The sequence below is a fragment of the Panthera tigris genome, chromosome A2, assembly GCF_018350195.1.
Source record: "Panthera tigris isolate Pti1 chromosome A2, P.tigris_Pti1_mat1.1, whole genome shotgun sequence".
NCBI lineage: Eukaryota > Metazoa > Chordata > Mammalia > Carnivora > Felidae > Panthera > Panthera tigris.
In genome coordinates this window covers 23,627,164-23,648,986 of record NC_056661.1, presented here as the reverse complement: position 1 = coordinate 23,648,986, position 21,823 = coordinate 23,627,164, and the positions used below count along the sequence as shown (strand labels likewise).

Genomic DNA, 21,823 nt, shown 5'->3' with positions numbered 1-21,823 from the left:
AGCCAAGGCGTCCAGACCGGGAAGTTGGGGTTCAGCCTCCCAAGGGTCGGAGGCTTTGGAAGAGCGCAGACGGCCAGGAGGCAGGCAGGCAGCGGCTGCGGAATGAATCTCTCTCTTTCGGCAGATGCCTGGGGGATGGGGAGCCCAGGGAAGGGGGCTCGATCAGGGAGCGTATTCCGCCCCCCCTGCACCCCAGCCTTGGTACGGCTTTAAAATCCTGCGGAGTTTGTCATAGGCCGGTCTCACCACGCATGCGCAAAGGCGAAGTTGAGTTGTTTTTTTTTTTTTTCTTTCTTTTCTCCCCCCTTCCCTCTCTCTTTCCAGCCGCCTTTGGTTCTGCAACTTAAAAAAAAAAAAAAAAAAAAAAAAATTCTTTTTTTTCCCCCCTCTGAAAACTGCAGGGGAAAGAGGAGTCCAGAGAGAGGGAGAGAGAGCGTGAGGCAGTTGGCGAGGAGGGCCAGGGGGTGGGGGGGGGCGGGGGGGACACGGTCCCCGCGGTCAGTCAGTCTGCGGGGCACAGGATCGCGTGGAAGGCTGCTGCAAGCTCCAAGGCGCCGCCTCCGCCGCCCAGAGTCCGGTTCGGTGCGGCCGCCGCCGAGCGAGCTCCTCCCGCCGCCGCCGCCGCCGCGCCGTGCCCCCGACCGCCCGCCGCCCGCTTGCAAGCTCGCCCGCCCCTGGGGCCCCGGCGCCAAACGAGGTGGGCAGCCGCGCCGGCCATGGACCGCCAGAACTGAACAGCCGCCGCGGAGCCCCTGGCCCTCGCCCCTCCCCAGCCCCACGCCCGCGGTGCCCTCGCCCCTCTTCGCCCTTCGCCCAGGAAAGGCGGGGAAAAGACGGGGATTAACCCGAAGAAAGAAGGGAGTGGGGGGGGGGGAGAGCCAGTATCTCCCCTGGGGCAATCGCCCATCGCCCCCCGATCCCACCGCGCGCAGAACTTTCGGGGGACAACTTTTACCCATTTTGCGCCCCCTTTTTGCCAAACCGTAAAATGAAAGGACAAAAGTTGACGCTGACTCTTGTAGCTCCGATGGCGACTTGTGCATTTTCAGCGGCATCTCCTGGAGAAAAAGCCCTGCGCGCCTGATTGTTCTGTGGCCCCAAAGATTCAGTGTGTGCGTGTGGGGGGGTGGTGGGGGTGTGTGGGTGTGTGTCTGTGTGTGTACACAGACGTCCACACACTCACTCGCGGCCGCAGGATCAGCGCCTGGAAGCAGACGTTTCGGCCACAGACTTGGAGAGGAGGAGCTGGAGATCGGGAGGCGTGAGCCGCCAGGAGTTTGCAGAATCCGTGGTGTGAATGAACTGGGGGCACCTGGGCGCGCGGATCGCCCCCGCCCCCGCCTCGGGCCAGAGTTGAGTAGTGGGGGCATTTTTTTTTTCACCCTCTTGTGAAGAATTTTTTTTTTTTATTATTTGTTGTAAAGTCTTTTGCACAATCACGCCCACATTTGGGGTTGGAAAGCCCTAATTACCGCCGTCGCTGATGGACGTTGGAGAGGGAGCGCCTCGCCGCGGAACAGTCGCCTGCACGCCCTCGCCGGACCCGCGGCTCCCTTGTTGCGCGCCGGCCCGGCTTTGCCTTTGCTACCGGCCGACGGGCTTCGGCGCCCCCTCGGTTCCCTGGCGCATCCCGGCGCTGCTCCGGCTCGGGCCCCCAAACTTGGGCGCCAGTGACCGCTTCGCCTGTGATTTCCTGCGCCTGCCGGACGCGCTCAGGAGGAGCCCGAAGCTCTGCGCTGGATCGTCCCCCCAGGCTTAACCCGGCCGCTCCGCTTGGATTCCTCGGCTGCCCTCGCTCTAGTGGCGACTTCCTCCCCGCAGCCGCGTCCCCTCCCCCTCACCATGAAGGTAAGTGTTCTGTGCGCTGCCGACGCTCGCCACTTTTTTTTTCTTTACTTTTTTTCTTTTGGAAGTTAACTGACCCCCCCTCTCCCCCCCTTCCTTATCCCTCCATTTCTCCTGCTGCCTCTAAAAGCTGGAACTCCTGCGTAGCTGGCAGGGACCTCTACCCCTTCGCCCACGCCCCAACCCCTTCGCGCACTGCCTATCTCTCGGGAGACTTCTTGTCCCACCAAAAGTTCTGCAAACCTTTTAGACTTTGGGGGGAAAAAAAGTGAGGATGAGCCAGGACAGAAAAAAGCGGTTCACAGATGACTTTCCTTTTGCCCTGAGAAACACCAGTGTAATTTACTATGTATATTTCAGTAACAGGATAATGATTCAATTCAACAAATATTTACGGAGCGCCCACTGCGCGGGCACCGAGAGGGTGTGTGGCCGGGGCTCGGAAAGGGGAGGAGGACTCCTTGGTCGGGAGACTGGGCAGCAGGACTAGGAGCCGACACCCCAGAGCCGTGCACCGCCCCCTCTTCTCTCGTCCTCTGCTGCCGGAGGCCAGGTTGCAGCCTCGTCGCGGCCAGGGAATCCTAGAGCTGCAGGCCGTGTGCCTTTAAGAGTGCCTGGTGGGGGGCCAGCGCGCACCCCGGCGCGGGAGCCGGGTCGCGTTATTAGCATTATTAGCCGCCACTGGGTGAGCTCAGGCACTTTGCCGCGGTGATGGGGGCGGGGAGTGCTGGCAGTGGTGGCTCTAATCCCGTCCGCTGGGAGAGCGCACCCCGGCCCCCTGCGCGGAATCTGCCCTGTCCTTTGGAAACATTTGGGCCTCCGCGTTGGGAGAGCGGGCGGGAGGCAGTTTGTGAACTCTTGTTTGTTTTAATTGTCAGTTGTATGTTAAAGCCGAGTCACACACTCTGAGGGTCACCGGGAGTTCACTTTTGCGAAAAGTTAACATTTCTTCCTGCAATATAACTTGCTATTTTGCAAACAACTTCTCCTATCCCTGTCCTCCAAGCTTCGATCCTTATTTCCACTCTTCTTGATCTGTTTTACTTTTCTTGAAAATAAGGTTGGAATTAGAAGTAAAATATTTTGGAAAACAAACAAACCCCCCCTCCATCCCCCACCAAAAAAAAGTTTAAAAAGAACCCGAAACCCGAAGACCCCGCGGCCTTGTTTTACTTTACAATTCCAGTTTGGCATCGGGGCGCCTTCTCCTCTTGCGTCTTTAAATGGACAACTCGATGTTTGGGAAGTCACTTGGAGGCTGGGTTGGGATCACACCTACAGACCCTGCCCTCCCGCCAATATTCAGGCTGCTCCAGCCTGATAATGGAGATTTCGTTTCTAGAAAGCCTCTGCCAGGGGAGTTCCGAGGGGGCAATGCTGAGTGCGCGCAAGCGATGGAGAGGCCGCGGAAATTCTGTCCCGAGTGTGTAGATCCGTGCCCTGCGTGTGGGGGGAGTAAAGGGTCAGTTGTTCTCGGGTCTTGGGCTTACTAGCCTTAGTCCCGCCCGGCCCCACAAAAGAGGACCCTCCCCAGGAGGACTGGCCCGAGAGTCTCTAGTTCTTTCCCTTCCCTCACCGGAGCGCCTCGGTGCACAAGGGGTTATTAGCACCGTGCGCGCGGAGTTCTGCTTGTCCCGCTGCCTTTTCATCCTCGCCGTGCGGTGCCGACTGCCCCCTGTTGGCTGCCTTGAGGTAGGACACCTGGGAGTCTGTTCTTTGGGGCCGGCAGGCAGCCGCTCTCCTCTCCCTCCCACCTCTGGCTCCGTTGGTCCTTCCCGACCACCAGGTTCTCACCTCCCAGGAGGGCCTCTCCGAGACTCCCAGAGGACAAGCTGCAATGCGCGGCCGCCGCCGCACGGAAGGGGCCAGAGGTCCGATCCAGCAAACCGGGCTGGGCCGTGTGGAGGAAGGGTTTACCTCCTCACCAGGGTGAAGGAACGGGAGCGTCGCCCTAGGAGGCCTAGGGTCTGGCTTCTGCGCTCTCACCAGTGCCGTCAGTGGGAGGTGACAAGTGTTGCTTTCTCTTTCTCGACCTCAATTTTTTCGTCTGTTAAAAAGTGGAGTTCAAACTGCCTCTGAAGGATAGGGGTTGAACTGATCTTTAGTTTTTTCTCCTTCCACTGGACACTATGTTCTTCTGGATAGAGTTGAGAATCTGTGCTAGGAGTTAGACAACCTGTGTGAGAAGGTGGAAGTGATACGTGTGTGCGAGGAGAAAGAGAGAGTCTTGAAGTCTGGAGAGACTTGTCCAGGGGATGGAAGTGGGGAGACAGGGAACACAGCTGGGCTTAGCCACAATTCTGCCTTTGGAGAGTCCTTGTTACAGGACCTGCGGTTCAGTCCTGAGCCTGGGCAATCCTTGCACTGATTTGGGCGCAAGGAGCTCCCACCACCTTCTCTGTCTGGCTTCCCTACACCCCCCACCCCCTACACACACCACACACTTGGAGCGCAGTAGACACCGTTGTTTGGCAGTGTCCGCCCGCGAGGGGCGGCCAGGGACACCCCGCGCCCAGGCTAGGGGAGTGAGGGAGTGCTCCCTCGTTGCCTGCTCCCCCAAAGCAGATCTCCTGTCCGCCTGGGCTTGCTCATCCTTATCCACTCCGCTTCTCTCCGCATTTCCTGGAGCAGGGCGTCCCAATGCTGTGGTTGATGCCTTTTATCTAACGCAATTTTCTGTTTCTCTCCTTCAAGGAGAGATCACAGTGGGGAAGGCAAAGTTTATTTCCCACCAAGAGCTGGCATTCTTGGAGTGTCCTATCCTTTTAGCCACCGTGAGCCCAGGTCATACATTTCAGACTCCTCGCTGGTCTCCCTCGTCATTTCCATTTTCACAGACTTGGGCGGGCGGGGGCGGGGGGGGGGGCACTCTGGACGCAAAAAGCCTAGTGAAAGGGCATGCCCAGACCGAGTGAGGTAGCACCAGTGGCCAAGGGTCGAGAATCTTCTCCCTGCCTTTGCGGAATTTCTCTTTAGGGGCGGTGGGGCCGAGGATTTGGGTGCTGCGCGTGGTAGGGAAGCTTTCTGTGACCCAGGAACCTCTTCTAACCAGAGTGATGGTTTCCCCTCTCTCACCCCTCTTCACCCCCGCCCCCCCCCCCGCCTGCACCCCAGTTGATAAAGAAGGTTTAGGCACACCTCAATCCAATGCGAAGGCTTTGGAGGAGATATCGAATAAGCACCACTGCGTTGAGCTGCTCTGACTTTGGAAACAAGGGCGCAGGAACGCCCTACCCCCACCTCACCCCTCCCCTGCGCTAGAACCTCTCAAGTACCCGAAATCCCCCTCCCCATCACACGCTAGGAACAGATTCTGAGGATCCGTACATTAGTGAGTTTCGCCGGGCCCTGGAAGTGTCCGAAAACATTCAGCCCGTTCTTTGGTAAACTCAGTCTCTGCGCAGAACTTTTGTTTTAGCCCTGGTGTGACAGTGTCCAGAGAGGTCTCGTTTCGTACGGTCTTTTCGGATCAGATCTCTTGGTAAACAGGCAGGGGTGTTTACCCTACAAAGTCGATGTATTTATTACTTGGCTGTGGGTTCTTTCAGTGCTTCAAACTTGTGGGGCCTTTTTTGGGGGTTGCATGGGGATTGGAGCGGGAGGAAGGCCAAGGTGTTTCCGGGCAAGCGCGCGGGGTTAAGTGGAGACGCGACTCGCGGGGCTCTCCTGCCCGATCCCCTTTGGGAACAGCTGGCCTATCCCCAGTATGGAGCTGGGGAGACTGAGTCTCGTAGACCCAATGGCCCACTCCTAGCTGGGAACGGGCGGACTCTCCCCGGGGTCTTTCGGCCCAAAGTCGGTTCGGTTTGTGTGGCTTCGCCTCTAACAAAGAGATCCGCTGTAATCCGCCGAATCTGTTATCAATTTCTCCCTTGCCCGCGCGCCCCGCCCCGCGCGCCCCGCCCGTCGGGAAGCTCGGAAAGTGCGCGCGGCCAGCAGTCTTCTCCGCCGGTGTCTCGGAAGCACGCCGGTGCGTGTGTCTGTGCATGTGTTTGTGTGAATGTGCATGAGTGTGTTGTGTGTGTGTGCGCGCGCGGCCTTGTCCGCCGAGGGGGGAGAGTCGATTTTGCAGCCTGGGCCGCGCGCGAAGGCAGACCTCGCAGCCCACCCCCTCCCCTAGAAGAAACTTGACACTTCGGGCGGGGGTGGGGAGGGAGACCGAGCCTTCTCTCTCTCCTAGGCTGGGGAAATCCCAGGTTTCTATTCTCCGGGATGCGCCCCTCGCTTTGCGGTGTTTGGAGAACAAGTGGGCTAAGGGGTCAGAGCGCTGGCTAGCGGGCACTGGGGACCACATAAACATTTCCTCTCGGAGAAGCCCCGAGCTGTCCTGGTCCAAAGGACGGCGGGCTGGGAAAAGCCTTGGCACGCTCCTGGGCCCCTAAGTGTTTCTAAGGCCGCCTAGGTCCTCTCTGCCCCTTTGACGGCGCACGTTCCAGGACCTTCTGCTGCCCAAGGCGGCTCACCTTTCCTTTCCCGAGGAAAGGGCTCCCTGGGGGCTGCGGGCGGTGCAGCGGGCTACCCTAATCAGAAATGTAAAAGAGGATTTTGGAAACCCGCTCCTCCCACCCGCACCCGCCACTGTCTCGCGCCGCCGCCGCCTACAGGTGGAGAAGCCACCAGTGGGGAGGAACGGCAACGAAATCTTTCAAGGCCGCCCCCCGCCCCCGAAATGCTTCACGACGGGAACCTTCACCGCCTGGGCCCTCTGTGCCCTGCAATCCAGGGGCTCAGCCGCCGCGGAAGCCGGCGCATCTCTGGCCCCGCCTAGGGCTCACTCGAATCGGCTCTGGCCTCGCCCTGCACCCTCACCGTCCGGGACTTACCGAACCGAGTCTGAATTGGGCTGGAAGGTGGGGTGGGGGTGTTCTAAGGGCAGGCTCACTGTGGCGCGATGGCGAAGTGGCCGACAACACCAGACCATAACCGGAGGAAACTGGAGTCGCCCTTGGCTTCCTTTCCTCTTTCTCCGTGGCAGCTGTCAGGAGTGGGGACAGAAGGGGGGGGTGGTGGGAGGGAGAGTGAAATGAAAAAATCAGAACTTGTGGGAAGGCAAGGAAGGGATCCTCACCTAGGACAGTGGGACCCGGACCCCCTTCTTTCCTCGGGGGTGCTATCCCTTCTCTGGGGTACACTGAGTCCGAGGAGGAGCCCGCAGGCAAGGGAGGGGGCACAGTTTTCCGGTTTCCTTGGTTGAGAGAACCGATCTCTCTCCCCGTTATCCCTAGTGCCCCCCCCCCCCATCGCCTTCTCCCCACTCCAGTCTGGCTGAAGAGTATCCTAAGGAAACCCCGCTTGCCCTTCCCCCTCTGGAAGTGGCTTCCCCCAAAGCGGCCTGTAAACTGATTATGAAACATACGCTGTTAATTCCGAGCTGCATTTCCCAGCTGGGCACTCTCGCGCACGCAGCTCCCCGGGGCCTCGCCCCCCACCCCCTGCCCTTCCCTCCCGCGTCCAACCCCCACTCCCCCACCCCTGAGCCGGCCACCCCGCCTCCTCCGCAGCCGCCGGTGGCGCGCTCCACTCGCCTTCGCGCTGCTCTCGCCCATGGAATTAATTCCGGCTCCACTTGTTGCTCGGCCCAGGTTGGGGAGCGGACGAGGGTGGCGGCGGGTTCCCGAGTGAATTCCTTCCGAGGAAGGACCCAGCACAGCGCGGACTAGAGGGGAGCGAGGGGGTGCGGGAAGCGAACAAGCAGGAAAGAGGCAGCGCTTGGCACCGGGGCTTTGACTCAACAGCATTGAGACATGTTTGTAATCGCTGGCGTGCCCCGCGCGCAGGATCCCAGCGAAATCAGATTTCCTGGTGAGGTTGCGTGGGTGGATTAATTTGGAAAAAGAAACTGCCTATATCTTGCCATCAAAAAACTCACGGAGGAGAAGCGCAGTCAATCAACAGTAAACTTAAGAGACCCCGGATGCTTCCGTTGTTTAAACTTGTATGCTTGAAAATTATCTGAGAGGCAATAAACATCTGCTCCTTTCTTCCCTCTCCAGAAGGCGATTGGAATATTAAGCCCAGGAGTTGCTTTGGGGATGGCTGGAAGTGCAATGTCTTCCAAGTTCTTCCTAATGGCTTTGGCCATATTTTTCTCCTTCGCCCAGGTTGTAATAGAAGCCAATTCTTGGTGGTAAGTTCCTTTTAAGTACATATTCTTTATTTTATTTTAATTTTTTAAAAAGATTCATTTGTATGATGCTGCAGTTTTCAGAGCTGAATCGTGAATTTGAGTCCATTTATCTCATGCATATGTATATAATATATTTTACCTTATATATCTGGAAATCAGAATTTTCTTTTAACTTGTTAATATTGTCAAGCTTATCTTTAGCTCCATAGGGAATGGGAACCTATAAATCTTCGCTTTTCTCTATGAGGCCCTTGTTCAGATGTATGCTTGTAGTACATCACGTAATAAAAGGGAACCAAAATTCACTTCTCTAATAATTGTAAGCCCATCTATAAAATTTACTTTTTGCCACCTCTGGGTAGTAAAAGTGAGTTCCAGCTTTTATTTTCTGTCACTTGAGGTTATTAACCTTCAGGGTCTGAAGTAGGCAGAGTTGTAGGAAGACAGCTAAACTCCAAGTGGGGAAGTATTTGCGCTGGAAATTTGATCAAAAGGAAGTTAACTTGAAGTAGTCAAATGTCCCTAAATGAGGGTTTCTTTCTGGTTAGGGGCCTTGTAGATCGACTGCAGTATATCCAGGGGATTATTTCTGACGGCCTTCTGGATATTTTTTCCCTGTAAATGAACAGCGTTTTTCTGACTGTCAAACATGACTTGTACTCACTGGATACCCTGTCTTGGGTCTTTCACAATCACATAAGGAGCCCTTTTAAAATGTCCAGAACACGGTGAATTTTCTCCAGTCTCTATATTTGCCTCAGCATCCTTCCATCAGTCAGAAAGAACCTCTATCTCCTCCCCGTGTCTAATTGTGTCTACTTTCGGCATTCATACATTTGCAAAGGCAGATCGGTCCAATTTGTGGGGCAAAGTGAGTCACTTTCTCTAATGTCAGAGGCCCATCCCCAAAACCGCCATTTCCCCCTTTTCTGAGCGCATTTCGGAAATATTGGTTCAGGTATATGGCAAGGAGGGCAAGGAAGGGAGTGAAAACCTAGCTGAGGAGCCAGATGGCGGGGTGGGGACTACAATACCTCCGTTTTCTGAGTGCAGTTTAAACAGAGAAGTTTTATGAAGCCCTCCTCATACTTTGTCATGAGGACAAGCAGGAGAGAAAAAGCATCTGTGTGCTTAAAACCATGTATTGCTGACATGCTTTCAGGGGGCCTACCTCGAGAGTTCACGTAAATCTTGAATGCACATCTCCCCCCCCCCCCTTTTTAGGTCGCTAGGTATGAATAACCCTGTTCAGATGTCAGAAGTATATATCATAGGAGCACAGCCTCTCTGCAGCCAACTGGCAGGACTTTCTCAAGGACAGAAGAAACTGTGCCACTTGTATCAGGACCACATGCAGTACATCGGAGAAGGCGCGAAGACAGGCATCAAAGAATGCCAGTATCAATTCCGACATCGAAGGTGGAATTGCAGTACCGTGGATAACACCTCTGTTTTTGGCAGGGTTATGCAGATAGGTAGGAAACCATTTCACATATTTTCAAATATAGGTCCATTATTCTTCTGGAAAAAGGCTTTAGGGTTTACTGACCGGCTTGATAAGGAGGGGAATCTTTCCAGCAGGGTGCTGGCTGGGGAAGTTTTGTCTTTATTTCTGCTTGCCTTCATTGCTGTCCCCACACCTGATTATAAGCTTTGGGCTTTTTTTAAACCAAATCAGAAGGGAAGCATCAAAGACGCCTCCGTGTTTTCTGAACACTTGATTTTTTCTAAAAAGCATTTTGTTTAAAATAGAAGCAGAACACTTATTTTGGTTTCTCAAAAGTGGATGAGGAAAGCTGAGTCATTTATATCCTTTTAAACTTCAAAACTCTTGTAACTGTTAGAAGTGTCGTAAGCCACAATTCACATGGCCCAAGCATCAAACTAAATACTGTCCTCTTTCGGATGCTGGATCTGTTGGAAGTGAATAAGGTTTTAATTTTCCTAATATAGATATTTCCTGAGGCTATAGAGATATATATGTTAAAAAGCTTTATTTTTAGTACCAAAAAGAATTTTAATTAAAAGTGATCCAATTTACATTGTGATTTTGGCAATTGATATAAAAGCACATGCTTCAGATCTCAACCTAGAAACTTAAAAAAAATCTTAAATGTATTGCTCGCATTCAGATTCTGTATATTAAATGTATCATTGAACTTATTCCCTGCAGGGAGGAGGTGGCCTTAAAATTGGGCTAAAGGCGAAGCATTTAGAAAATCAGTTTGCCTCTGGTTTGCTTTAATAGCATAGGATGCTATCTGACAGATGTGATCCTATGTGTGTTTTCTAGTGTGAGTATTTTAGGTCCACTTAGTTTTATGCAAACAAGCCCTTATAATTAATATGACTGCGGTGATTCCTAAAATAAGAAGCCATTTATCAAAGCAATTAACTGTTTAGACTGACTGAAGATAAAAAAAAAAAAAAGTTGGCTTAATATCCGTCACGGGTGGATAAAATGCTTTTTTAAAAACCCTGAAAAGTGCATTCATTGAGAACAAAAAAGAGTTGTCAGTGGATGTTTGAGCCAAGCGACTTCATATACTAAAATAATACAGGACTGGAAGCCATTCCTTTAATTGAATGGGAAAATGGTCTGCAGCCTCAGCCTGCAGTTTCATAGGGCTTTGTCCTTCCTGTTAATGATTAAAAAGTGCTAATGTATATACTGGGATCTGAATCTAGGAGTTCAGCGTCAGGAACACAGGAGCTTTCCCTGAATATGGGGTGCCCTGTGTAGTTAATTGGGGATGTGGTGGAGATTCCATTCTGCATTTTGAAATTGTGAGTAAGTTCAAAACCTCTTTTTTTTTTTTTTTTTAGCTGTATCAGAATGGTAAGTTGTCAGCTTTCTCTTCTCACCTTTGCCTTCCCCCTAAACTGCCTTCCTCTCAAAATAATGGGGGCATGTTTTCACAGGTATATGAGTTAGCAAAAATCAATACATTTTTAATGGTAGCCAGGAAGCAAAACAGCAATTGGCAAGGTTCTCTGTGTAGTCCCTCGAACACAGCTTTGATTTAAGATTCTCTTCTTGTCTTCATATGTAGCCTGTTTTGGGCCAAAATGTTCAGAATAAGCTATCATTTGCTAAGTGGATTTGAGTTCTGCTGAAGATTTATTTAAAATGTGGTCCAAGATTCAAAGGGCCTGCTTCCTCAGGGAACAAGCAGAACCTTTGGTACAAAGGCTTATATTTAATTGTCCCTTGCAGATACTCTCTCTGGTCCTCAGCTGTGTGGTATTCCCATCTGGGTTGGTGGTAAGTGGGTCCCAGTAGAACCTCCTGGCAGCCTCCAAGGGAGCCTTGCTAGATACCACTGTCAAGTTAGCTGATGTCCTGGGCATCTGAGAACACATTCTCCTTTGCCAAAAGTCCCCCAGGTGCCTGGGGTCTCACAGCACAGGAAGCTGCTGCTGGGTGGTTCGCAGTGGAAAGGCTGATGGGGCCTTCTCTTCTATTTATTTAAAGAGATGGAGAGAAGAAAAAACAGAATAGATTTTTGTGGAAGAGGAACATGGACCCAACCCCAATAGTGGGAAATTTACTTGGCTTTCACTTTTCTATTTATGAGTCTGTTTGAAGAGAATGAGCTAAGGGAAAATTTAAAACAACTTTGATGCTGAAAGGTGTGTGTGTGTGCATGTGTGTGCATGCATGTGTGTGTGCACGCGTGCATCACCCCCTCCAAAGCACTCAGTACACCAGGGATGTGAAGAGCAATTCCTGTCCATGAGAATCTGACCCTGTGATGGGGCCCTTGTCTGAGAAACTCAGGCTGCCATTTCCATCCCTCTTCAACTCATTTTTCTAGGGTGCCAGTTGCCTGGGAGGCTCTGTATACAATTGCCTCCGTGAAGGGCCCACTCTTCATTTTGGAAACTTTCTCATTTTTCATCACCCTACGCTTTCCTCCAGCTTTTGTCTCCGTCTCTTCTTTGTCTCCACACTGTGAAAAGATATGTAAGAAAGGCTCCATTTTGAAGGGGCCTGAGGGTCGGAATAGATGTAGATTTCACAGGGCAGGAAGCCTAACTGAACCAGTAGTATTCCATCCAGGAGGACTGTGTCCACAGGCTATTAGCCAAAGAGCACTTTTCAAACTGACGTTTTCCCTGCAGTGACCAATTAGCTTGGAGATTTCTACCAGTTTGTGTTCCAGGGCAAGAAAGGAAATGCTCAAGGTAGACTCATGAAAAAAGCAGCATTATTGTCTTTGTATAAAAGCCCTTTTATGCGCTATCTACTCACAGGACAGTGTCTTATTTTCTTCTGTCTCCAGAGGATTTTTTTTATGTCTTTCACTAGCTGCTGCCTTATTCTACAAGTGTCCCATCCAGGGCCACAATATTTTCTGTGCTATCAGTGTTGATCTTCAAATAACTCCCTAGAATCTGCCTGCCCACCTCATTTCACTCCATCCCCTGATGTGCTCTGGCTCTCTGATTTGAGCTAGATAGATGTAACACCCCTTAGGAACTTCCTGGATCCTCCTGTCAACCACCAGCACACTCCTCAGGTTATTCATATTTTAAAATCATGGGAGGGAAGGTCTGTGGTAAAAGGGAATCTTCACCATTCCTGGAAGGAGGAATCACAAATGGCTGTGGATTGAAATGTAGAGCTGAAGTGCAAGAGAAGGGCAGCCCATGGGCCCTGGAATTGGTACAGCCCCCCTCCTCAGACTGGTTGGGGCTGAGTCCTGTTGTCAGCTGTTCTGCTGCTGCATCCCCCCCCCCCCAAAAAAAAAGATGGTTAGCAAGCTTTTTAAGTGTAGGAGCAACTTATTCATGTACAGGGATTTCAGGGCCAGAAGGGGCTTTTTTTTTTTTTTTTTTTTTTTTTAACCTAGGCACCTAGTTCAATACCCCTATTTTATAGTTGAGGGAAATGAGCCCCCCACCCCTAGTATACCCCTCAGGCCCAGCTTCAGCTGGCAGGGTGTTAACCCTTTCTCTCTCATAGCACGACATTTTTATTTTCAGTGGCTTCTTGTTACAGAAATGTCTCCATGTACAAGTGAAAGTTAAGGTAGTCTGTGACTGCCTCCATTTTCCTCCTGGCAGGGCTCCTCTATCAGTGTCTTACAGGGAAGTATTCTTTACAAGAAAGAGGGGGAAAGAGAAGGCCTTTTTTTTTGTTGTTCTCCCCTGAGATTGTGCTTTTTCTCTTCTTGCTGTTATTCCAACACTTTGAGGCAGAGGCTATGGGGTGGGGAAGGGGGTTGAGGAAGTAGCATCAGAGACAGCAGGCTGTTGTGAAAGTAGACCTCCATCTTCCTGAAGGAGAAGTTACCAGGCTAACCCGGTTTGGGATCTAAGAAGAGGCACGGTTCACTACAGTACTGTAGGAACAGGTTTAGAAATGTCCTCTGGAGAAGTCCTGGCCTGAGACAGGCACCAGGCTGCATGATGGAGGAAGGGGAGCCAGGCCACAAGCGTGTGGCTGTTGCAGCCTCCGCGTTCTAGGGCCTGAGATTTTCAGAAGACACCAAACGTTAAAATTAAGTGTAAGGAAGTCTCCCCACATTCTCTTCGCCCTCCATGACTTGTTTCGTGTGCCTTTTGGGAAGTCAGTCTCCAGGATTTTCAGGAGTTGTAGGGAAAACCACAACAGCGGAAGAGTCCGCTGTCGGGCCCTTCAGGGTGAGAGCAAAGACGTCAGGGGGCTGCCGCTCGCGTCACTTGCTGCTGCTGCTGCTGCTGCGTGTTGGGGCGGCTCTCCTGGCTTCCCCGCGGCCGGTGGGGGCGGGGGGGGGGCTGGCCCGGGTCGGAGGGGTGCTAGGGCTGGAGCGCCCCTGCCCCCGCCCGGGGCCGCTGGGGGGCTCCCGATGCGCTCCCCGCGGGGCCGCGGGCAGGCGCCCGGTGACCCCCGCGTCCCGCCCACAGGTAGCCGCGAGACGGCCTTCACGTACGCGGTGAGCGCCGCGGGGGTGGTGAACGCCATGAGCCGCGCGTGCCGCGAGGGCGAGCTGTCCACGTGCGGCTGCAGCCGCGCCGCGCGCCCCAAGGACCTGCCGCGGGACTGGCTGTGGGGCGGCTGCGGCGACAACATCGACTACGGCTACCGCTTCGCCAAGGAGTTCGTGGACGCGCGCGAGCGGGAGCGCATCCACGCCAAGGGCTCGTACGAGAGCGCGCGCATCCTCATGAACTTGCACAACAACGAGGCCGGCCGCAGGGTGAGTCCCGCCCCGCCCCGCCCCGCGCCCTTCTCGGGCGCCCCGGCTCCTTAGCTCGGTCCTGCCCTGTGCCGCCCCTCCGTGTGTACCTGTCCCTCCGTCTCTGCGTCTGTCTACTTCCTTCCCTTTCTGACTCTGGCTCTGTCTTTGGTCGCTTTCCCTCTCTCTCTGCCTCCCCGTCTAGCTCTCTCCTCCTCTCTCTGCTTCCCTTCCTCCCCGCCCCACCTACACATGGGCCTCTCTGAAGGGGGGTGCACGCCCCAGAAAGGCCTCCTGAAGGTGAATCATCCCTCCCGGGCCCCCTCCAGCAAAGGTGCTCCTGCAGTTGCCTGAGAAAGAGCTTTTTCTAATTTTTTTAATTAGTCCCCGGTGCAATTGGCCAGCCCAGCTCAGCTCAGAAATAAAAATGTGAATAACGTTCGCCCTTCTCCCTGGAACATGTTTGTGGTTGGGCTTAAATTTGGGAGAGGGAGCTATTTATCCCAGTAGGTGCCCAGTGGAGAAAGCCCTCACCTCAGCTTCCAGAACTTACCTTTTCCCTTACTTGCTTTCTGCTTGCCTCCCCTTGTGTCGTTAGATAGCAGGCCTGAGGGATTGAGGGTTTTGTTTTGTTTTAAGAGTTCTTCTAGGAAAACTACAGCATTTTTAGCAGTGTGGAATTTTATAGGTCTGACCATCAGGCCAATCGAGGGTGGCTCTGGATAGAAGGGGGAGCCACTCAGAAGTGCCCAGGGAGACCAGCTTTGCAAGCCCTCACCAGCCTTCTGAGTCCACTCTTTCCTTCTCCTGGTGGGAAGCTTCTCCACAATAGTTAAAAAGACCCTTTTTTCCTGTGGTTAAACACATGGCACTTTATGGCTGCTTTAAAATGAAGGGGTGAAACTTTTCTTAACTTTGGCAGCATTGAAAACCAGGGCCATTATTTTTTCACAGAACCCAAGGTAGGTGCCAGGAACTTTCTGGTCAGAGATTTCACTCTTCTGTATTTTGGGGTGAGGAAAAGGGAAGATAATCACAGAGTAAAATACAGAAGACTGGGAGGAGCCTTAGAGCCCTCTAACCGCACACCCTCATTTTTAAAGCTCGGGAAACTGAGGCCCTAGAGAACCACTTCATGGCCATGGAGGAAAATTGATGGATTGCAATACAAGCCCAGGCGTGTTTTTATTAAATGCCTGCGTCACAGCTCGGGGTAAAGGGCTATAGGCTAAATTCCAGTTCTGTTCCTTTCTGTGTATGAGCCTCAGTTTCTACATTTCTACATCTGTTGGATGGCCATGGCACGAACTATCACTTAGCGTTATGTGAGGACTAACCAGGATCATATAGTAGGTGGATCCAGATGAAGTTACCAATACTTGACTACCTCGGACCAATTAAATAACAGTTTCTCGTGGTTCAATCCAAGGGCTGAGCTTAACGTCAGTGTAAGTGCTTGATAAATCATAATTGTTGGACATAATGAACCTGAGAGCAGAGAAGTCAAAGATGATTTAGATAGTTCCAGCTAACCTAGCTTCTTCTTAAATGGATGTTAAGGGAGCCTGGGTGGCTCAGTTGGTTAAGCGTCCGACTTCAGCTCAGGTCACGATCTCGCGGTCCGTGAGTTCGAGCCCCATGTCGGGCTCTGTGCTGACAGCTCAGAGCCTGGAGCCTGCTTCAGATTCTGTGTCTCCCTCTCTCTCTGCCTCTCCCCTGCTCATACTCTGTCTCTCTCGAAAAAAAGAAGATTTAAAAAAAAAGTTTTTTGGTTTTTTTGTTTTTTTTTTTTTAATTGATGTTATACATTTGGAAGTGTTGGGGAAGGACTAAACTGTAGATTTTTACCTGTGGTGCCCTGAGGGGTCAGATTATTGCTCCGGGCGGGGCGGGGGCAGTTGTGGCCTCTCCTTTCTTAAGCCTCCTGTTGCTGTGGTGGACTCTGTCTCCCCCACTGCAGCCGACCAAGGCCACAGAATGGGCATGTCAGCCCCACTCTCTGTGGGAGCCCATAAAGCTTGCCCCTGTCCTCACAGGGGACACGTCACATTACCCTGTGCATACAGTGTGCCCAGTGCCTCAGACCAGAAGTGCCTTCAGGACAGAGATGTGGTTGACTCTCTGGGCCTCATTGTGCCCATATTTGGTACTTTCATCCATTTAGGGGATTTCTTTGACTTCTCTCATGAAGAGAAATTATCAGGGGCTTAGCAACCAAGGAGAGAAGGTCAAGGGATTTCCAAGTAGAGAGAGGGGGTTTTGGAGAGTTGGAAAAAGCACCTTTAATATTAGAATTTCATTTAACATCTACATTTTTTAACGTTTGTTTATTTTTGAGAGAGAGAGAGAGAGAGAAGGAGAGAGAGGGAGAGCGAGAAAGACTGTGAGCAGGGGAGGGGCAGAGAGGGAGGGAGACACAGAATCTGAAGCAGGCTCCAGGCTCTGAGCTGTCAGCACAGAGCCTGACGCGGGGCTCGAACCCACAAACTGTGAGATCATGACCTGAGCCAAAGTCGGAAGCTTAACTGACTGAGTCACCCAGACATCCATAACATCCACATTTTTAAATAGTGAGTGAATTCTTTTTGTAAGTTTTATAATTTGAGCTGTGAGCTAAATTGAATCCTGGCAGATGAGGTTACACAGAAGACAGTTTTTCTCCAGGACAGTGGGGGAAGGGAGGAGGAAATCTGTGAACACTGTGCCAGGAAATCATACTAGAATCTCCTCGGGGCATTAGCTTTTTATTTTAGTCAAAGGGGAGCAAAGGTTAAATACATCTGCAAAACCCTTCTGCACATTAGCTGAGTGCCTGAAACCCTTTATGCCAAGGAAGTACATTCTGCTACCCCCCCCCACCCCTTTTACAAAAATAGCGCCCCTTATGAGTCTTTATAGGAAGAAGGGAGCTGTTCTGGGTGGAAGGAGCCTTCTAGCTCACTCCAGCCTCCAGGTTCCTGACAGGTTCTCTGCAGCTTGCCAGCACCACTCTGACTCTGGGGTGGGGAGCAGGCGGGTGGGTGACTGGCAGAGGAACTGTGGGTAGTAGGAACCGTAAATAGGCACCCGCCACCTCCCGGACCACTGGGCACAGTGCTGCGAGGCCAGGCCAGTGGGCGCTGCTGCCTGGAGGCCAAGGTGACCAGGCGAGAGCATAGGACTGGCACCCGGATGCCATGCACTCATCACCCTGGGGAAGACCAGATTTACTGATTGCATCAGAATGTATGCCGAGCACTTTCCTTGCATCTCCTAATTTTATCCTTACAACAATGTTTTGAGGTTGGTACCATTATAGTTCCCCTTTACAGATAGAAAAAGGAGGCTCTGAGAGGTGAATCCAGTTGCCTGAATTCAGGGGCATAGTTAGGACAAAACTCCCATCTGCCTAGGTCTGGCATGGGCATGGCTAAGAGTTTAGCTTAGGCATTGTGGAGTAGGGTTAGGGGCTGTGCCGGAAGCGGGAGTGACAACCTGAGGTCCAGGCCCTGTTCCTCCGCATTCTAGCTGTGTGGCCTGTGCAGACCACTTTCCCTCTCTGCGTCACTGCGCCATCGTTTAACCTGCCCTGTGTTATAATGTTGTTTGGGAGGATTAAATGAGATAAACAGCATAAAGGCTCTGATTACAGTGCCTGGCACACAGCAATAATAATAGTGATGAAGATTTGAACCCTGATCCCACCTGAGCTAGACCCCTCCCAACCCTCCTACTTACCAGCTGGGTTGCCCATGAGCAAGTCACTGAGCATAAGCTGAGAGCCCAACTGTCTGAGTTGAAATCCTGGCACCCTTACCTCCCAGTGGCTGGGCAAGTAACTCAACTGTATGGCCCTCACCTTCCTTCTCTGTGAAATGGGCACGATACTAGCACTTCCCTTATAGGCTGGCTGTGGGGATTAATCCAGGTAATGAGGGCGAGGAATGGTAAATAAGCTCTGGGATGAGCGTTCAAGATGTAGTAGTTGCTGTAGTGTTTTCCTGTAAAAAAGGAAGCAACTTGAGTGGTCTCTCCCTGTTCTCAGTTCAAAGCTGGCTGTTTGTTACAGTGATGTGTGAGAATATGGTGATGAGGAGCTAAGAGCATGTTTATTTTGAAGACGGCAGCGCAAGACTTCTGGTGGCACAGGATGAGGAGGAAAGCGCCCAGGCCCGGGTTTAGCCGGTGACCATGGCTCCATGTAGAAGGTGGACGGGAGCTTTGCTAACATCCCGTCCGCCGGCTGTCTGGGTCTCGTCCGGGAGTGCGTACACTGACTGTGCTGTCTCCTCACAGACGGTGTACAACCTGGCTGATGTGGCCTGCAAGTGCCACGGGGTGTCGGGCTCCTGTAGCCTCAAGACCTGCTGGCTGCAGCTGGCTGACTTCCGCAAGGTGGGCGACGCCCTGAAGGAGAAGTACGACAGCGCGGCCGCCATGCGGCTCAACAGCCGGGGCAAGCTGGTGCAGGTCAACAGCCGCTTCAACTCGCCCACCACGCAGGACCTGGTCTACATCGACCCCAGCCCCGACTACTGCGTGCGCAACGAGAGCACGGGCTCGCTGGGCACGCAGGGCCGCCTGTGCAACAAGACGTCCGAGGGCATGGACGGCTGCGAGCTCATGTGCTGTGGCCGCGGCTACGACCAGTTCAAGACCGTGCAGACGGAGCGTTGCCACTGCAAGTTCCACTGGTGCTGCTACGTCAAGTGCAAGAAGTGCACGGAGATCGTGGACCAGTTCGTGTGCAAATAGCGGGCGCTCGACGCCTGCCTGTCACCCTGCCCCGCTCCCAGGACCCACTTATTTATAGAAAGTACAGTGATTCTGTTTTTTTTTTTTTAATATTGTTTTATTTTCCCCTGAGAATTACAACCGGAACCATTTTTTTTTCTGTTCCCATCTAAAAACTCTGTGGTTTATTATTAATATTTTAATTATTATTTGGCAATAATGGGGGGTGGGAACCAAGAAAAAAATATTTATTTTGTGCATCTTTGAAAAGGTAAGACAAAACTTCTTTTGACGGTACAGGATGAGGGGGAATTACATGTACCCTTAGTTGTGTGCACATCTAGAAGGGAAAAATGTTTTCTTTTTCTCAGCTAAGGGGTCAGATATGGAACAGGTAGCATCCAACTGGAAGGGGGTGGTACAGATCTATGCAGGACCCAGCCTCTGTGATCAAAGTGAATTGCGAATGCTCTGGGGAGGGTGGAGAGGTCTTGAGAAACCAACAAAAAATGAGGCGCCCTCCCCCACCCCCTTCCCTAGGGACTGCCAACCTGAAACAGTTTCAAAATGGTAATTTAAAAGGTAACAGCCAGAATCTCCTATCCTTCAAAGGAAGAAGGTATATAATTTGTGTCTGTTTTCTCAAACATTCTATCTGCAGATGGTCTTACACTAGTAGCTACTGAAACTTGGGGAGCAGGGAGGAAAATCCCGGTAGTTGAAGACCTGAGAAACACAGGTATCAAGATACTGACTTGAAGCTGTTAACAGGAATTAGGTTATCAGATTGGAAAAGGATTCCCATGTGGTTCTGGGTACTAGACTTTTTGTTTGGAGAGAGGTGGGGAGGTTGGCTTAAATATGAAGAAAAATATACTGTAATTTTCTTAGGGATACTTGGTTAATAAATAACATTAATGAAAAATAGTAAATGAATCCATTCACAGATCCTCAGCCCAGACGACAAGGTAATTGTGTGCAGGTCAGCGTTGCACCAGAGCAGAAAACCTGTTTGAGGGGAAAGAGTGAAATCGGTCCTCCTACTTGGCCCCAGGACCTCTCTGATTCCTCCTTGCTTTGCTGCGATGTGATGCTGGCCATGTTGCGAAAGGCAGCAGCTCAACTGGGTCCCCTTTGATTGTGGGACAGGAAATGAAGTATTACAAGCTCCACTTGGGAAACAGTCCACTACTTAGGGATTTTTTTTTCCCTAAAACTTTTATTTGGAGGAGCACCAGTTTTTGTATGTTTTAATGACGTTAACATGGCTAATGGAGTTCCCAGAGGTGCTGCTGCATTCACTGTTGTGATCCTGTGTAGAGACTTTCCACTCAAGCTTTTCCTATTATACTGCAGGTGTGCCCCAAGACTGTTCTAGTGTACTTGAACAGTTGCATTTATAAGGGGGGGGATACGGTTTAATGGTGCCTCATATCTCAAAGTCTTTTGTAAATAACATATATATATATATACACACACACTCATCTATATATAAATATAAATATAATTATATCTCAGTGCAGCCAGTGATTTCTAGTTTACTCTGGGGTTATTTCTCGGTCTAGAGCATTGTTATCCTTCATTGCAATCCAATTGGGATTTTTCCAAAAGGTTTCTGGGTTGAGCCTGGGCTGTGGCCCTGATGTGATCACATCTTAAGCATCACGAAGCAGCCTTGTTTCTGAGGAATCTGGAAGGTCTTACCTGATATGCATGTTGGTTTGAAGACTTCTTTCATCATCCCTGTGCCACCCCCTTTCTCCAACCTCCATTTCTGTACACTTTCCAGAAAGGGCATTACTCCTTTGTCATAGAGGTGGAAATGAAGAGAGTTTCAAAACTCGGAAGCTTTGTCAATGCGTCTGTTTCCTTGGTTCATTTTGCAGAGTGAAAACCGGTGCCTGTTAGATCTGGAGGTACCTGAGTCCAAGGAAAACTGAGCTTACGACATACATAGCTAGTTAGAGAGATTTTTTTTTTTTTTAAAGCAAGGACACCGTTTTCCTAAAAATGCCATCACATGTGTTCTTATCTCAGACTTACGCTGTTCTAAAAGTTTGGAAAGCTACACATCTCCTACAACCGTCCTAGGCTTGGTGGTCTTCATAATCACCTCCACCACCTGTGGCTCTTAATTTATTGCACAAGGATATTCACTTCCCCTCAGTTGCAGTGAATTGCAAGCGAAAGATCTTGAAATTAAAAAGCACTAATTAGTTTAAAATGTCACTTTTTTGGTTTTTATTATACAAAAACCATGAAGTAATTTTTTTTATTTGCTAAACCAGATTTTGTTCCTTTTTAGTGATTCATGTTTATGAAGAGAGTTGAGTTTAACAATCCTAGTTTTTAAAAGAAACTATTTAATGTAAAATATTCTACTTGTCATTCAGATATTATGTATATCTTCTATGGCCTTTATTCTGTACTTTTAATGTACATATTTCTGTCTTGCGTGATTTGTATATTTCACTGGTTTAAAAAACAAACATTGAAAGGCTTATGCCAAATGGAAGATAGAATATAAAATAAAACGTTACTTGTATATTGGTAAGTGGTTTCAAGTGTCCTTCAGATACTTCATGTGGAGGGTTTTTTTTTTTTTTTTTTTGAGAAACCATGAGGGATAGTTTAGGGTGACTACGCATCAGAATAATAGAAGAGTGGAGACTTTTACCAAAACCAAACTTTGGAAGCTTCAAAAGATTTCTATATGTAATGGAACAAAAGGGGAATTCTCTTTTCCTCTATATGTTCAAAAAAAAAAAAAGAAAGAAAAGAAAGAAAGAAAAAAATCAAGCAGATGGCTTAAAGCTGGTTGTAGGATTGCTCACATTCTTTGAGCATTATGCATGTAACTTAATTGTTTTAGAGCGTGTTGCTGTTGTAACATCTAGGAGAAGAACTGAAAAGGCAAACGCTTTTACCCATGACCAGTATTTTTGTCCAAAAGTATATTTGTGTTTACCACTGC

At 50.7% G+C, this 21,823-nt stretch overlaps 1 protein-coding gene across 3 annotated transcripts; it reads left to right on the top strand.

The window, feature by feature from the left end:
- The first annotated feature begins 782 nt into the window (after positions 1 to 782).
- Positions 783 to 19,001, top strand: WNT5A (Wnt family member 5A). 3 transcript variants are annotated; one of them, XM_042979175.1, is made up of 5 exons: positions 783 to 1,848; positions 7,839 to 7,972; positions 9,197 to 9,447; positions 13,865 to 14,157; positions 18,412 to 19,001. In XM_042979175.1, the coding sequence occupies exons 1-5, from the start codon at positions 1,843 to 1,845 to the stop codon at positions 18,868 to 18,870; spliced, it is 1,143 nt and encodes a 380-aa protein (XP_042835109.1). In that variant the 5' UTR covers positions 783 to 1,842; the 3' UTR covers positions 18,871 to 19,001. The 3 variants fall into 3 exon arrangements, with proteins under 3 accessions (XP_042835109.1, XP_042835110.1, XP_042835111.1); XM_042979176.1 differs by lacking the exon at positions 783 to 1,848 and adding an exon at positions 5,785 to 5,815; XM_042979177.1 differs by lacking the exon at positions 783 to 1,848 and adding an exon at positions 7,337 to 7,427.
- Positions 19,002 to 21,823: the final 2,822 nt, after the last annotated feature.

Bases quoted from the DNA above. Each gene is read 5' to 3' on its own strand.
- WNT5A (XM_042979175.1), top strand. The intron at 9,448-13,864 runs GTAGGAAACCAT...TCCCGCCCACAG, and splicing joins TGGCAGGGTTATGCAGATAG to GTAGCCGCGAGACGGCCTTC. The intron at 14,158-18,411 runs GTGAGTCCCGCC...GTCTCCTCACAG, and splicing joins ACAACGAGGCCGGCCGCAGG to ACGGTGTACAACCTGGCTGA.